Genomic DNA, 13,626 nt, shown 5'->3' with positions numbered 1-13,626 from the left:
TTACCCAAGATACACAAACCAAACATACCACTTACACCCATTGTGGCACTTCCAGGAGCTGCAGCACATAAAATTGCAAAATAGCTCCAACGAAAACTGAAACATCTTATCAGCAGATCCAAACACTCCATTACAATCATCACAGGAATTCCTAGACAATACGAAGAACATAAACATAGATAAGGATGAAGCAATGGTCTCATTTGTAGTAAAGGCACTGTTCACTTCAATTGATAAAACTCTAGCCAGAGAGACAATAGCCAACCTCCTGGACAAACAGAACAGACAACACGATGGGGAATATATCAACCAGGACTGCATACTCAAACAACTAAACCTGTGCTTGACGACACATTTCACATTCAGCAACAAAAATATGAACAGATCAATGGGATACCTATGGGCTCACCCATCTCTGGGTTCACAGCAAAAGTAGTGATGCAAAGACTGGAACAAACAGCCCTCCCATAAATCTGACCCAAATTCCGGATCAGATACTTTTGTAATTATTAAGAAAATAGAGATCAAGAACACACACCAGATTATCAACACCATATTCACAGGATCAAATTTACGAGAGGGGAGGAAACCAACAACCAACTCCCATTCCTGGATATGATGGTAGAAAGAACATAGAAGAGTGAATAGACTACAAGAGCATACAGAAAGCCACACACACAGACCAGATCCTGAACTAGAACAGCAACCACCTGGACACACACAAAAGAAGCTGCATTAGGATCCTGTTTAAAAGGGCTGTAACACACTGCAGCATTCCCGACCTACCAAGAGAAGAACAACTCTACAGAGTCTTCACTAAGAACAGATGTCCCCACAATTTCATCCGCAGATGCCTAGCAGATAAACAACATGACAAGGACATGCCACGACTCAACACACTAGCCTTGCTACCTTTTATAAAAACTGTCTCTGAGCTAACAGCCAGACTTCTCCAACCACTCAAATTCACAACAACCTAAAAAAATGACAGCTATGCTCAGACAACAACTCATCAGAACAAAAGACCCTATACCCATCATGTGCAAACTAAGATAATTTACAAGGTTCCATGCAAAGACTGCACAAACACTACATCGGACAAACAGGCAGATAACTAGCAATCTGCATCCATGAATACCGACTAGCTACTAAACGCCATGATCAGCTGTCCCTAGGAGCCATATATATAGATGACAAGAACCACAAATTTGACTGGGACAACACAATGAAAAGCTAAACTGAGAACAACCAGAGAATTTCTAGAAGCATGGCACTCATCCACATACTCCATTAACAAACACATTGACCTAGACTCAATATGCTAGCCACTACAACAAAAACTGGAACCAGCAATTGGAAATGTCAGGAATGGAACCAATCAAGTTCCAGAAGTTGCAGTACAGCAGCGCTTCACAGGTGGCTCCAAAGTACTGAAGATGTCACCTAGACAGGGGAGGAAATGTCTGCAAATCAACTTGCCAACTCGGCGAACATACCCACAACAATGGCAACAGGCATCTGAGCTACAAATCTTTATGCAAACCCAAAGACAGTTTATTTCAGGGATGAAGTTTGGTGTAGGAACCATCGGAATGACCCTGCTAGGGTAAGAGGCATGATTGACATAAGGTCAGTCCAGTGATGTTTAAAGTTCAGTTACTTGCAGCAATCCTGAACAAGCATGTGGACCATATGAAAGCTGAAAACGTGCAAATGCTGTGCGAGCAAAATGTGCCCAGCTCTTCAACTGTCTTTCCAACTGTTCCAGAACCCATGGGCTCTCTCTTTACATTAAGCATTGAAGATAATTCAGAATCTGAGATGGACATGGCGGATGTTGTCACCTCAATGCCTTTGCTGCCTGAGGAGGAGAATGAATTTCTTCCAAAACACTCCAGGTGCAAGAGATGACCAACTGTGTGCTACAAGCTGTCCATATCAGAGGCAGAGTTGGAGGACCCTGAGCCAGTGCTAAACTGCCCTAGGAGGAGGTCCAAAAAAAAAGCCCATGTCCTTGGACTCAGAGGGGGAGGGATACAAGGTCATAAGGTCAGCCAGATGGACTGCAAGAAACCGAGTTCCCTGATTGGGGCTGTTAATCAGGTCCAATCAGGAACTCTGGCAGACAGATAATAACAGAAGTCTCAGATATCCTAGTTACTCTGACAGCTGGCTCTGAGAAATCTGGATCAGTGTTGGGGTCTCTCCAAGTGTAAATTAAGGGTGACTTGGTGATGGAATACCAGTCTCTATGGAGTTATTTCAGGGATCACTAGAGAATTTAGGAACATTCTTCATGGTAAATGAAAAACGCTTTGATAGCTTCAAATATCTCTACTAGGTACAATATTATAATATAGTTTTTATGTAATGATTTTTGGGGGCTCTGTCCTACAAGTTGACCATTATATTATCCAGCTTTGGGCAAGTGTTGACAGGCATTACAGAACTTTTTCCAATGGAGAATGTACCACTTTGCATTTAAAATGGACAAAAATTGTATTGGCAAACCCTCCTTGTCATGTATACAACTGGGATTTCAATATACAAACTGGTCTGACGATAAAAAAACATCCTTTATTTATTTATTCAAATGCCAGTATTTAACACCCATCCCTGGAAGCCATTGAGAAGATGATGTTAAGCTGCTGCAGTCCATTTGGCATAAATAGATTTGCAGTGCCATTGGGCAGACAGTTCTAGGATTTTAACTTAGCAACACTGAAATAACAGTGATATATTTCCAAGTCAGGATGTGAGTGACTTGGAGGGGAACTTGAAAATTTATGGTGTTCCCATAAATCTGGTACCCTTGCCCTTCAAGATAATGGTGATCATAAATTGGCAAGTGCTGTTTAAGGAGCCCTTGGTGAATTTCTATAATGCATTAAGTAAAAGTTGCACACTGAGCATCAATCATGGAGGGATTATATATTTGTGGATGTGGTGCTATTTAAGTGGGCTAGTTTATCCTGGAGAGTATTAAAATTCTTGAGTATTGTAGGAACAGCATTCATCCAGACAAGTGGAAGTGTTCTATCACACTCCTGACTTGTGTCTTGTAGATAGGAGACAAGCTTTGTGGATTCAGGAGGTGATTTATTCCCAGCCACTGACGTGCTACTAATCCAGTTCCATTTCTGGTCAATGGTAACTTTCAGGATGTTGGTAGAGGGGATTCAGTGATTATAACACCATTGAATATTAAGGGGACATTGTCATGAACAGATGCACCTGCAGCAGGCAGGTTGGTGAGGATGATGTCATGTATGTTTTCCGACTAGTTACTTCCCTTACCACTTACAATAGACCCAAACTAGCAACTATGTCCTTCAGGAGTTGGTTTGCTCAATCAGTGGTAATGTTGCCAAGCTATTCTTAGTGGTTGGCATTGAAATGCCCCATCCAGAGTTGATTCTACATCCTTGCTACCCTGAGTGTTTCCTCCAAGTGCTGTTCAAAATGATCAACAGGAGGTTTCCTTGTTTGTGTTTGACTTGATGTCATGAGATGCCATGGGGCCCAAAGACAATGTTGAGGAATCCAACTCCTTCTTGTCTGTATATCACTGCCACCTCTGATGGATCAGGACATATCCGGAGATGGTGATAGTGTTGTCTGGGATCTTGTCTTGTTATAAGATTCTGTGAGTATGACTGTGCCAGGCTGTTGCTTGATATGTCTATACCATTTGGAGTCACAATTTTAGCACAAACCCATAAATTTTCATATAGGGTCATCAGAGCTGTATTTGCCATTGACATTACCAGTGCCTTATTTGGAGCTAGGCTTCATGAGACTATCTGGTGATTGATACAATTAAATAGCTTTGTAAACCCTTTCTCACTGGGTGGTTAAGAGTTAAACACATTGCTGTGACTCTGGAGTTACGCATAAGCCAGACCAGGTAAGAATTGCAGTTTCCTTCAATAAAGGACATCAGTGAACCTATGGATTTTCATGACAATTGGCAATGATTTCATGGTAATTAGATTTTTAATTCCAAATTTATATTGATTTGAAATTGCACCCTCTGGCATATATTGATTGCTAATCCAGTGATATTACCTCGATATCAATGCCTTCATATTCTGCCAATTCCAAAGTCTCCTCTTTCACTGGTGACAGGATGGTAAAAAGAGCACCTCACCACCCAGTGGTGTAATCTAAAAACTCTCAAAGTACCAATGTTTAAAGTTTTTACCTCGTCCTCGTCCCAGTGGTACAAATCCCATGAGCAGACAGATCTTGCTCGGGCTCGTTTCCACAGTTCCAAAAATACAGTAGCTATATTTTGAGAGAGAAACATTCACTGAAATAACAATTATTAACTTAATTAATAATCACAGGCAGACTTTTATACTCCCCTCTGAATGGGTTTAGCAGTAGATAGGGAATGTAAAATGCATCTGCCTGCCCCTGATACTGCACATTTTTACAAGTGGCATGGAAAGGGGTGGGGGGAACAAACCTTCCCTTGTGTCAAATGAGGTACTTAGGTAGTTAATAATACATGTAAGGGCCATTTCCTATCTCTGACAATATTTCATTGGATAGCTTGGAAACTTTGCAAGTAACACTGCTCGAACACTAGGATAGTGAAATTATTTGCTTCATTTATGGATACTTATTTTAAAGAGACTCCACCAAGCTCCAGACGTTCCTGCATTTTTCTCTTTCCCTGCTATCCTGTCTGACTGATCCGCCTCATTTGGGCCTGTCAGCCTGGCCCTGGCAAAGTCCTCTCTCTTATTTTGCATCCAGTCCAGTGCAAACATTGTTGGAATCCAGTCCCAGTTAATGCCACAATGAGCTTATGGCAACTGGCTGACAGGTCTTGGAGGCAGGTCAGATAGAGACGGTAGTCTTGCCTCAAGGTAATTAACATGGATATTAAATCACTATGGGACCATGGGCCTGGGAACATAAAACAAAGAACAGTACAGCGCAGAACAGGCTCTTCGGCTCTTGATGTTGTGCCGACCTGTGAACTAATCTAAACCCATCCCCCTACACTATCCCAACATCTATCCCAACAGATCCAAGGACTGTTTAATGCTCCTAATGTGGCTGAGGTAACTACATTGGCAGGCAGGGCATTCCTGACCTTTACCACTCTCTGAGTAAAGACCTACCTCTGACATCTGTCTTAAATCTATCACACCTCAATCTGCTGCTATGCCCCCTCGTATAAAACGATGTCATCATCGTAGGAAAAAGACTCTCACTGTCCACTCTATCTAATACTCTGATCATCTTGTATGTCTCTATTAAATCCCCTCTTAGCATTCTTCTCTCCAATGAGAACAGACCCAGGTCCCTCAACCTTTCCTCATAAGACCTTCACTCCAGACCAGCCAACATCCTGGTAAATCTCCTCTGCACCTTTTCCAATACTTCCACATCCTTCCTGTAATGGGACAACCAGAACTGTACCCAATACTCCAAGTGCAGCCGCACTAGCATTTTTTATAGTTGCAGCATGACATCACGGCTCCGGAACTCAATCTAACACGTTATATGCCTTCTTAACAACACTATCAACCTGGGTGGCAACTTTCAGGGAATTATGTACATCGACACCAAGATCCCTCTGCACATCCACACTACCAAGAATCTTTCCATTGACCCAGTATTCTGCCTTCCTGTTGTTCTTCCCAAAGTGAATCACCTCACATTTACCTGCATTTTCATTTGCCACCTCTCAGCCCGATTCTGCAGTTCATCCAAGTCCCCATGCAACCTGCAACTTTCTTCCACACTGTCCACTACTCAACCAACTTTAGTATCATCTGCAAACTTACTAACCCATCCATCTACATCTATATCCAAGTCATTTATGAAAATGACAAACAGCAGTGGTCCCAAAACAGATCCTTGTGGCATACCACTAGTAAATGGACTCCAGGCTGCATATTTTCCATCAACCACCACTCGCTGCCTTCTGACAGAAAGCCAGTTTCTAATCCAAACTGCTAAATCACCCTCAATCCTATGCCTCTGCATTTTCTCCAACAGCTTACTATGTGGAACCTTATCAAAGGCTTTACTGGAGTCCATGTACACCATGTCAACTGCCCTACCCTCATCTACATGCTTGGTCACCTTCTCAAAAAACTCAATGAGGTTTGTGAGACATGACCTGCCCTTGATGAAACCATGTTGACTATCTCCAATCAAATTGTTGTCTGCTAGATGATTATAATTCCCTTCTCTTATCATCTTTTCTAAAACTTTTCCTACAACAAATGTAAGGCTCACTGGCCTATAATTACCTGGGTCATCTCTCCTCCCCTTCTTGAACAATGGCACAACATTCACAATCCTCCAGTCCTCTGGTACTAAACATGTAGACAATGATGACACAAAGGTCAAGGCCAAAGGCTCCGCCATCTCCTCCCTCACTTCCCAGAGAGTTCTCGGATAAATCCCATCTGACTCAGAGGACTTATCTACTTTCACACCTTCTAGAGTTGATAACACTTCTTTCTTACTGACCTCAATCCTTCCTTTCTAGTCTAATACCCGTATCTCAGTCTTCTTCTCTCCAATATTCCTCTTTTCCTGAGTGAAAACAGATCAGAAATATTCCTTAACATCTCTCCAATCTCCACAGGGTCCACACACAACTTCCTACTTCTGTCTTTGACTAGCCCTATTCCTACCCTAGCCATCCTTTTATTCCTCACATACCTATACACTGGAGCACTGTATATTGGTATGTGAGGACTATACACTGAAATACATTTGAATAAAAGATTTGCAGGTTTAAATTGATGGATAAATATAAATTGCATGCACATGGACTGAATGCTGTATTTTGAGCTCTTCCAATAATAAACTGGTATTTTAGTGAGTTACAAATACCAGGAAAACACAACAGATTTAATCCTTGATTGATCCTAAAGTAATTAACCAGAGCCAAGAGGCAATCAGAACTTCCACAACCATAAGCACTTCATTGGTCTCAGTCTGCTATGCTAGGAAGGGGAAAGATAAGCCTGAGCTCCCTTTCCCAACTGCTAATTACTGATCCCATTGGACACTATGAACAGTGGGGCTTAACTATGCAGTCACCAAAATAGAACATTCTGAAAATGCTCATTGCTAGGACTGATCCGTTAGACATTGGCTTTTGGCAGGACTTCCTATCCTGCATTGGGAAACCAATGCTGAGACCATTTATGTGTCCTTCCCCCACCCTGGGGTTGGGGACACTGATGATAGTTATCACAGTTGGCAATTTTAGTGGAGGTGGGCAACTTGGCTGTATACTGATTGGCCAATTACAGAGTAAAGGAGTCGAAGCAGAAATTCTGAGGTACCAACCTTATGTAAATAAACACAACAATCATTATAGTTGTCTGTATTTAGGAGAGAAAGATAGAAGCACTAGAAATCCAGGAGGAGAAGCCAGGCCTGAAATGAGAATTGCCCCTTGATTCTGCAAAACTGTTCTGGAGTTATTTCTGCGGGCGGTGAAGGAGATGTAGAAAGGTTCTCTTTCCCGTGCGTTGAAGGAAAAGAGCAGTAAACTGGCATGGATTGAGGTTGCTGACATTGCAGTAGCATCAGTTGTATGGAAGTGAATGTCCAGGTGCTCACTGAACCCGTATCAAGTGTTGAGGAATCACCCAGCTGTGACACCTGCACCTACCTCAGCATTTCTGCCTTGACTCCTTTACTGTGTAATTGGCAAATCAGTATACAGCCAAGTTGCCCACCTCCACTAAAATTGCCAACTGTGATAACTATCATCAGTGTCCCCATCCCTAGGGTGCCTGAAGGTGCAGGTGATACAGAACATTGTAGAGTATCACTATGCACAAAACCTTTGCAAATTAAATTTTTTTAAAAAACACTGTAGGAGTGTCCTGCAGGTATCACCACAGTCCATAGACCCGAAAAAGATATTCAGAGCCCAAATATTTGCTCAATGATGATTCTTGTGAGCAGATAGTTTAAGTAGTAGTGCCTCTGTACCTCCATTTCAAAGTGATACAAAGGGTCAAGAAGTCACCTTTACAAGGGCTAATACTTGAGCTCGAGAATCCATCCATGTAGTTTGGATGATGGAATAAGTGGCTGGGGCATCATAGATTACCAAGGGATGGTGTTATGGCACCTGTCAGGAATGCCAGATGGAGCAAGCTCTTTTTGAGGTGTTCATGGCATGCCATTCCCCTTCCTAAGAGAAGGTAAAACTAATAAGAGAGGTGACTTGAAACTGGTATGCTTGTTAGTGATGCTCAATTTAGCACTCGCCCACCCCTTGGGACCTGATGAAGGTAGGAATAAGACTTTCACATTATGTGTAATACACATTTCAAATATTTTGCTATGTACCACAATTATTCATACTATGGGGGTGGACTAGCTTTGAAAATAACACCTGGGTAGACTTTTGTTTATTAACTAAAATGGAAACCAACATCATGCTGAAGAAAATACCTACCCCAGATTGCCATGAACATTGCAAAAAGAACTGTCCCTTCATGGTCAAATAGTTGTGTGATCTGCAGAAATAGAATAAGGTAAATTTACTCAACAAAAACAACTTATATTCCTATAACTCCTTATCTAAATAAATCAACAAAGGTGCTTCACAGGAGTAATATACAATAAAGAATATCACTGAAGCACCTAAGTAGATATTAGGGCAGCTAAGCAAAAGCTTGATCAGAAGTGTAAGGCTTTATAGAGTGTCTTTATGTAAGGAATTGAGGTAGAGTGCCAAGGAAGTATATGAAGGGTATTCTGCAATTTATGACTCAGGTATTGATGATATAGTCACAAATGGGGGTGCACAAGAGGCCAAAATCAGACAGCAAGTGTCTCAGAGGGTTATGAACCTGGAGGCAATTACAGAGATGGTGAATGATAAAGTAATGGAGGGGTTTGAAAACATGGATGTGAATTTAAAAATACAATGTTGCATGGTCAGAAACTAATGTGTGTCAGTGAGAACAGAGGTGATGGGAGAACGAGACTTGGGGCAAGTTAAGACATAGACAGCAGACATTTAAATGACCTCAAGTTTATGGTGGACAGAATGTGGAAAATCAGCCAAGGTTACATTGGACTCAAGTCTAGAGGTAATAAACAGATTAGTAACACATGACAGGACAAAGACAAAACATTACAAACATGGAAATAAACCATCTTAATGATGGCACAAATATAGGGTCGAGAGCTGATCTCAGGGGTCAGGTGCAACATCAAAGTTGTGAACAGATTGGCATATTTTAAGACTGGTACAAGGCTGGGAAACTGAATCAATTGCCAGAGAAGAGACTTTGCAGTGTCAAACACAATCAATGGCTCCAAAATTTAACAGAAGTAAATTTCTGCTGAAGGTCTGTGGCAACGTGGACAGTGTATCCTGCCTCAGAAACAGAAGCTCCTGATTCAAATCCTAATTCAGAACTTGGTGTGCAGAGAGGGGGAAATTAATAACATAGCTAAACAGGTTTTGATTCCTTCCCACATATGTCAATGGCTGGCAGAAGAATGAAAGAGATTCCTAGTCAACCACAAAATAAAAGAAATTAGAGTTTTATCTTCACTATCCATAGCTTCAAGCTATAACATGCAAACCTAAATATGTATGTTGCCATAGCAACTCAGACACCTGGGGAGGGTGGGTGCCTCAGGTGGCAGGATGGCCATCATGTTGGTATTCTATCCCCATGTCAGCTGGGTTCGATACTGGACCTGCCTCCTTGATATGGTAGAGGTTATAGCACTGAGATTTGCCTTCAGACAGGGAATCTAAGATGAAATTATTACCTATCCAGTGCTGATTGTCACATAAAGATTGTGTTAAATTAATGACAATAGAAAAGTTCAGGGAAGTAGCTGCGAGATGGAGTTAGATGTTGAAAATTAATACCGTGTTTTAGATTATGTTACCAGTTGTCTGCATGTAGATAAGGTGGCCAAGGATAAACCCTTGGGATTCAGCAGATGTGAAAGAAAGTCTGCAGTGAAGCTATTGCAAATGTTTTTTTCTGGCTAGATAAACAAGATAGACATTGGGTTGGTATATGTTGGAGGAGGATGGTGTGACAAACATTTTAAAGATTGCAGAAAGTTTAAGGAAGACAGGGAGGTATAGTTTACCTATCATACAGTCATAACTGTGACTTTCTTATCAGAGTTGTTTCAGTAGTGTGGATCACAAATCTGATTGGAAGGATTTAGACATGAAGTCTGAGAAAGATGGTAACAGATTTTGTCAGTGACAACATGTTCAAAATCTTTGGAAAGGAAAAAAGTTGGAGGTTGGACAGTAGTTTGCATGAATGGCAGGTCAAATGTTGGTTTTTGAAAAGATAGCTAATTATAATGACCATACATTTAAAGGTGAGGGTCTATACCCAAAGGAGGAAAGCCTTTTAAAGTACTAGTTAACATGGGATCAAGATGGGAAATTAGATGGCAGCATTTTAGAGGGAATAGAATCAAGAAAATATTCAGTGCGTCTCATGGACAAAAGGAGCTCTTTAAAAGTATGAAGAGAAACTAGAGAATTGCAAGATCATGGGTAGAGCAGCAGTTGAGAACTATTGGTAGTTTGACCAGATGGTTTTGTGGCAGTGAGGATTGTGACAGAGGCAACAGTTCTGATCATTTCAAGTTTAGCGACAAATGTTCATTAATGTCTATGAGCTTCTTGTGCATGTTGCGGGAGGTGAGGGTGAAGGAGTTAGGAAGAGGAGTTTAGTAAGATGTTAAGCAATAGAAAAAAGAAGCAGGGGTTTCTTTGCAATCCAGGTTGATCCTGGAATAGTGAACATTTCAGCAGACACAAACACAACTCAACAGTACTTTATTATACCCGGCCAATCTGGCAACAAGTGGCTAAATCACTTGGTTCATATTCCTTTATAAAATCTGTGTCCCTTGCAGTAAAAGAACCAGAGTTCAGGACCATACCAGGGAAATAGTAGGGAGTAATGGTTACAGGGTAGTGGTTATTTTGAGGTCTAAGGTGAATGCAAGGGTGCTACTTAGCAAGCCTTTAACAGCAAAATATTATGACAATTGAAGGGCCAACGGCTAGAAAATCGGTAATTTAAAAATGTAACTGTAAGCGAATTTTAGGATCACTTTTTCCAAATGATGGATACAGATGAATGTTAAGTGGCACAGAAATAATCAGAGATGGCTTTACCTGTAATTGATAATATGGAACCTAATATGTGATATTCCAAACCAAGTGGGTGCCTGGGAATTTGTGTTCAAGAGTTTCCATGGAAGGTCAGACTATGAAAGACGAAAGAGTATTGACCTCACAGAAGAGAGAACATGATGAGTTGAGATGGAGGTCAAAATCACAGAGGATGAGAAGTTGCTCTGTGCAGAAGCCAAAGTAGGAATGCATTTTGGTAATCGCAGCACTGAAGTTTTTAAACAAACTTGGGAAGATAACAAAGAATTTGAGGTGGAGCAGCATAGGATGGTGTAAGAAGGACAAAACTCCAGAGGAGTAAGGAGTTAAATCAACCTGTAATCTGGTGATAAGTGCCACACCATCACTACAATGAACTTGGCTATACAAGTAGGGGCAGCTTAATTAAATGACAAGGTATCATCAACCATCAGCTTGATTTCTTCTAAGGCCAATGATATTTATGTAATAATCCTAAATAAATTGATGGATAGCAAGTCCTTAGTCAGAATACCCTTTACATATGAAGAGACATTTGTAAAGAGGCGGTGAGAGCTCATCCACTAGCAGTCCAGCAGTGAGAGGAGTGATTTGGATAGAAGACTAACAGGATTAGGCTCTGGAAGGCAAAAAAGGTCAAGAAGGAAATAGGGTAAGGCAACTGAAGTTGCTCCTCATAATAAGTCAGGACCAAGTGCCTCACTCAGCCTGTAGAGGATGCCAAAAGAGGGAACCGGTAGGCTGAGGAATTGTTCAAACATAATACAGAGGAACCTCGATTATCCGAATACCAATTATCCGAAAGTCGGGTTATCCGAAGGAGATCTCGAGGTCCCGACAGAAACATTACATCAAAGACATGCTTCCAACAGTGATCGTGGTTTTTGTTTACAGTGATTAAACAGGTACTGTCTCCAAAGGACTAACCTCCCGTTCTCTCTCTCTCTCTCTCTCTCTCCCCCCATACTTACTCTGGAGTTCTACACAGGGCAGTGTTGGACAGGGTTGGGGGTGGGGATGGGTGTGTTGGACGGGATTGGGGCGGGGCTAGATGGGGTTGGGGTCAGTGTTGGACAGGGTTGGGGACAAGGGTGTTGGACGGCTTTGGGGTGGGACTGGAAGGGGTTGGGACGGGGGTTGTTGGATGGGATTGGGGGTGGGGCTGGACAGGGTTGGGGACGGGGGTGTTGGATTCGGTTTGAGGTAGGCTGGACGGGGTTGGGGGCAGGGCTAGACAGGGTTGGGGGTGGGGTTCAGTGTTGGACGGGGTTGGGGCGGGGCTGGATGGGGTTGGAGACGAGGGTGTTGAACGGGGTTGGGGCAGGGGGGTGTTGGATGGGGTTGGGCATGTGGCTGGACAGGGTTGGAGACGGTGGGGGTATTGAACAGAGTTGGGGGGCAGGAGGACGTGTTGGATGGGGTTGCGGGTGTTGGCAGACAGGGGACAGTGTTGGACAGAGTTGGGAGCGATGGGCTATGTTGCATGGGGGTGGGGTTGGACAGGTGGAGGTGGGGGTCAGTTTTGGGGATGGACTCTCAGGTGTTCTGTGTTGCTGCAGTCTCCTGAAAGGGGAGCAGACTTTAAAAACTCCAAGCCACAGAGGGAAGGCATTTAATCAATTAATCGAATAATCGATTACCTGAATGAAATAGTGCCCGCCCATCTTGTTCAGATAATCAAGAGTTGCCCTGTACATGAAATATCTGATCCCTTTAATCCTTTGCCATAAATATTCTGTTTGTATATCACTATAATAGACAATTGTAAACAACACAAAATTAAGCAGCCATTTAGAGATGAGGTACTAGATTATCAGTAAACAAAAAGGTATAGATTTTTAACTTGATGCTTAGCAAAGTAAAATTAGAGGAAATTAAAACTGGGTGGTTTTTGTAATAGGCAGCTAGTTGAATATTAGTCTTACTTGTGTGATGTATTTTACCTTGGCATAGGAACATGTCTCATTGAGCCTCCAATATTGACAACGTTTATCACATAGTGGGCACATGATAATTCCAGTACTATTGCAAATTTCCTTGCTGAAGTTCATGGGAAGAAGGCAGAGCAAATTAAAACAATGCATTATTTACCAGGAATCACACAGCATGAACAACACTTGAAAAAAATGTAGCTGACTAATTGCTAACTTAAGAAAATCTTATTCAATTCCTGTAATAGCTAAAATCTTTTCTATAATCCAGGCCGTGAACCATAACATTTGCTTTCCTCGCATCTGAGAACGTGAACAAAGTTACTGCCCATGCGCTCGTGTGCACGTTCTGGGCCCCTCCGTTGTTTGCTCATTTGCTCATTCTATAAGTAGTTTAACCACCAAATATTTATCTGAACAGTCCAATCTGTCCCTGAGCACAGATATTTGACAATATGATAGAAAAGTTCATTTTTAGGAATTGCAAATTTGCTTAGGATGTTGAGATCAGTTTAGGTTTTC

At 41.9% G+C, this 13,626-nt stretch overlaps 1 protein-coding gene across 2 annotated transcripts in view; it reads right to left on the bottom strand.

Annotated features, from left to right (window-relative positions):
• Positions 1–13,626, bottom strand: part of LOC132824388 (anoctamin-9-like) — a 128,344-nt gene that overhangs the window by 62,454 nt on the left and 52,264 nt on the right. For both annotated transcript variants that reach the window (XM_060838810.1, XM_060838811.1), the window contains exons 10-12: positions 13,117–13,213; positions 8,456–8,516; positions 4,205–4,287 (exon numbers count right to left, since the gene is read on the bottom strand). In XM_060838810.1, the coding sequence (XP_060694793.1) occupies positions 4,205–4,287; positions 8,456–8,516; positions 13,117–13,213 (241 nt within the window). The remainder of the gene's footprint in view (positions 1–4,204; positions 4,288–8,455; positions 8,517–13,116; positions 13,214–13,626) is intronic.

This window comes from Hemiscyllium ocellatum, chromosome 18 (genome assembly GCF_020745735.1).
Source record: "Hemiscyllium ocellatum isolate sHemOce1 chromosome 18, sHemOce1.pat.X.cur, whole genome shotgun sequence".
In the NCBI taxonomy this organism is placed as follows: domain Eukaryota; kingdom Metazoa; phylum Chordata; class Chondrichthyes; order Orectolobiformes; family Hemiscylliidae; genus Hemiscyllium; species Hemiscyllium ocellatum.
The sequence above is the reverse complement of the archived record's forward strand: the minus strand, read 5'-3'. Positions and strand labels throughout refer to the sequence as shown.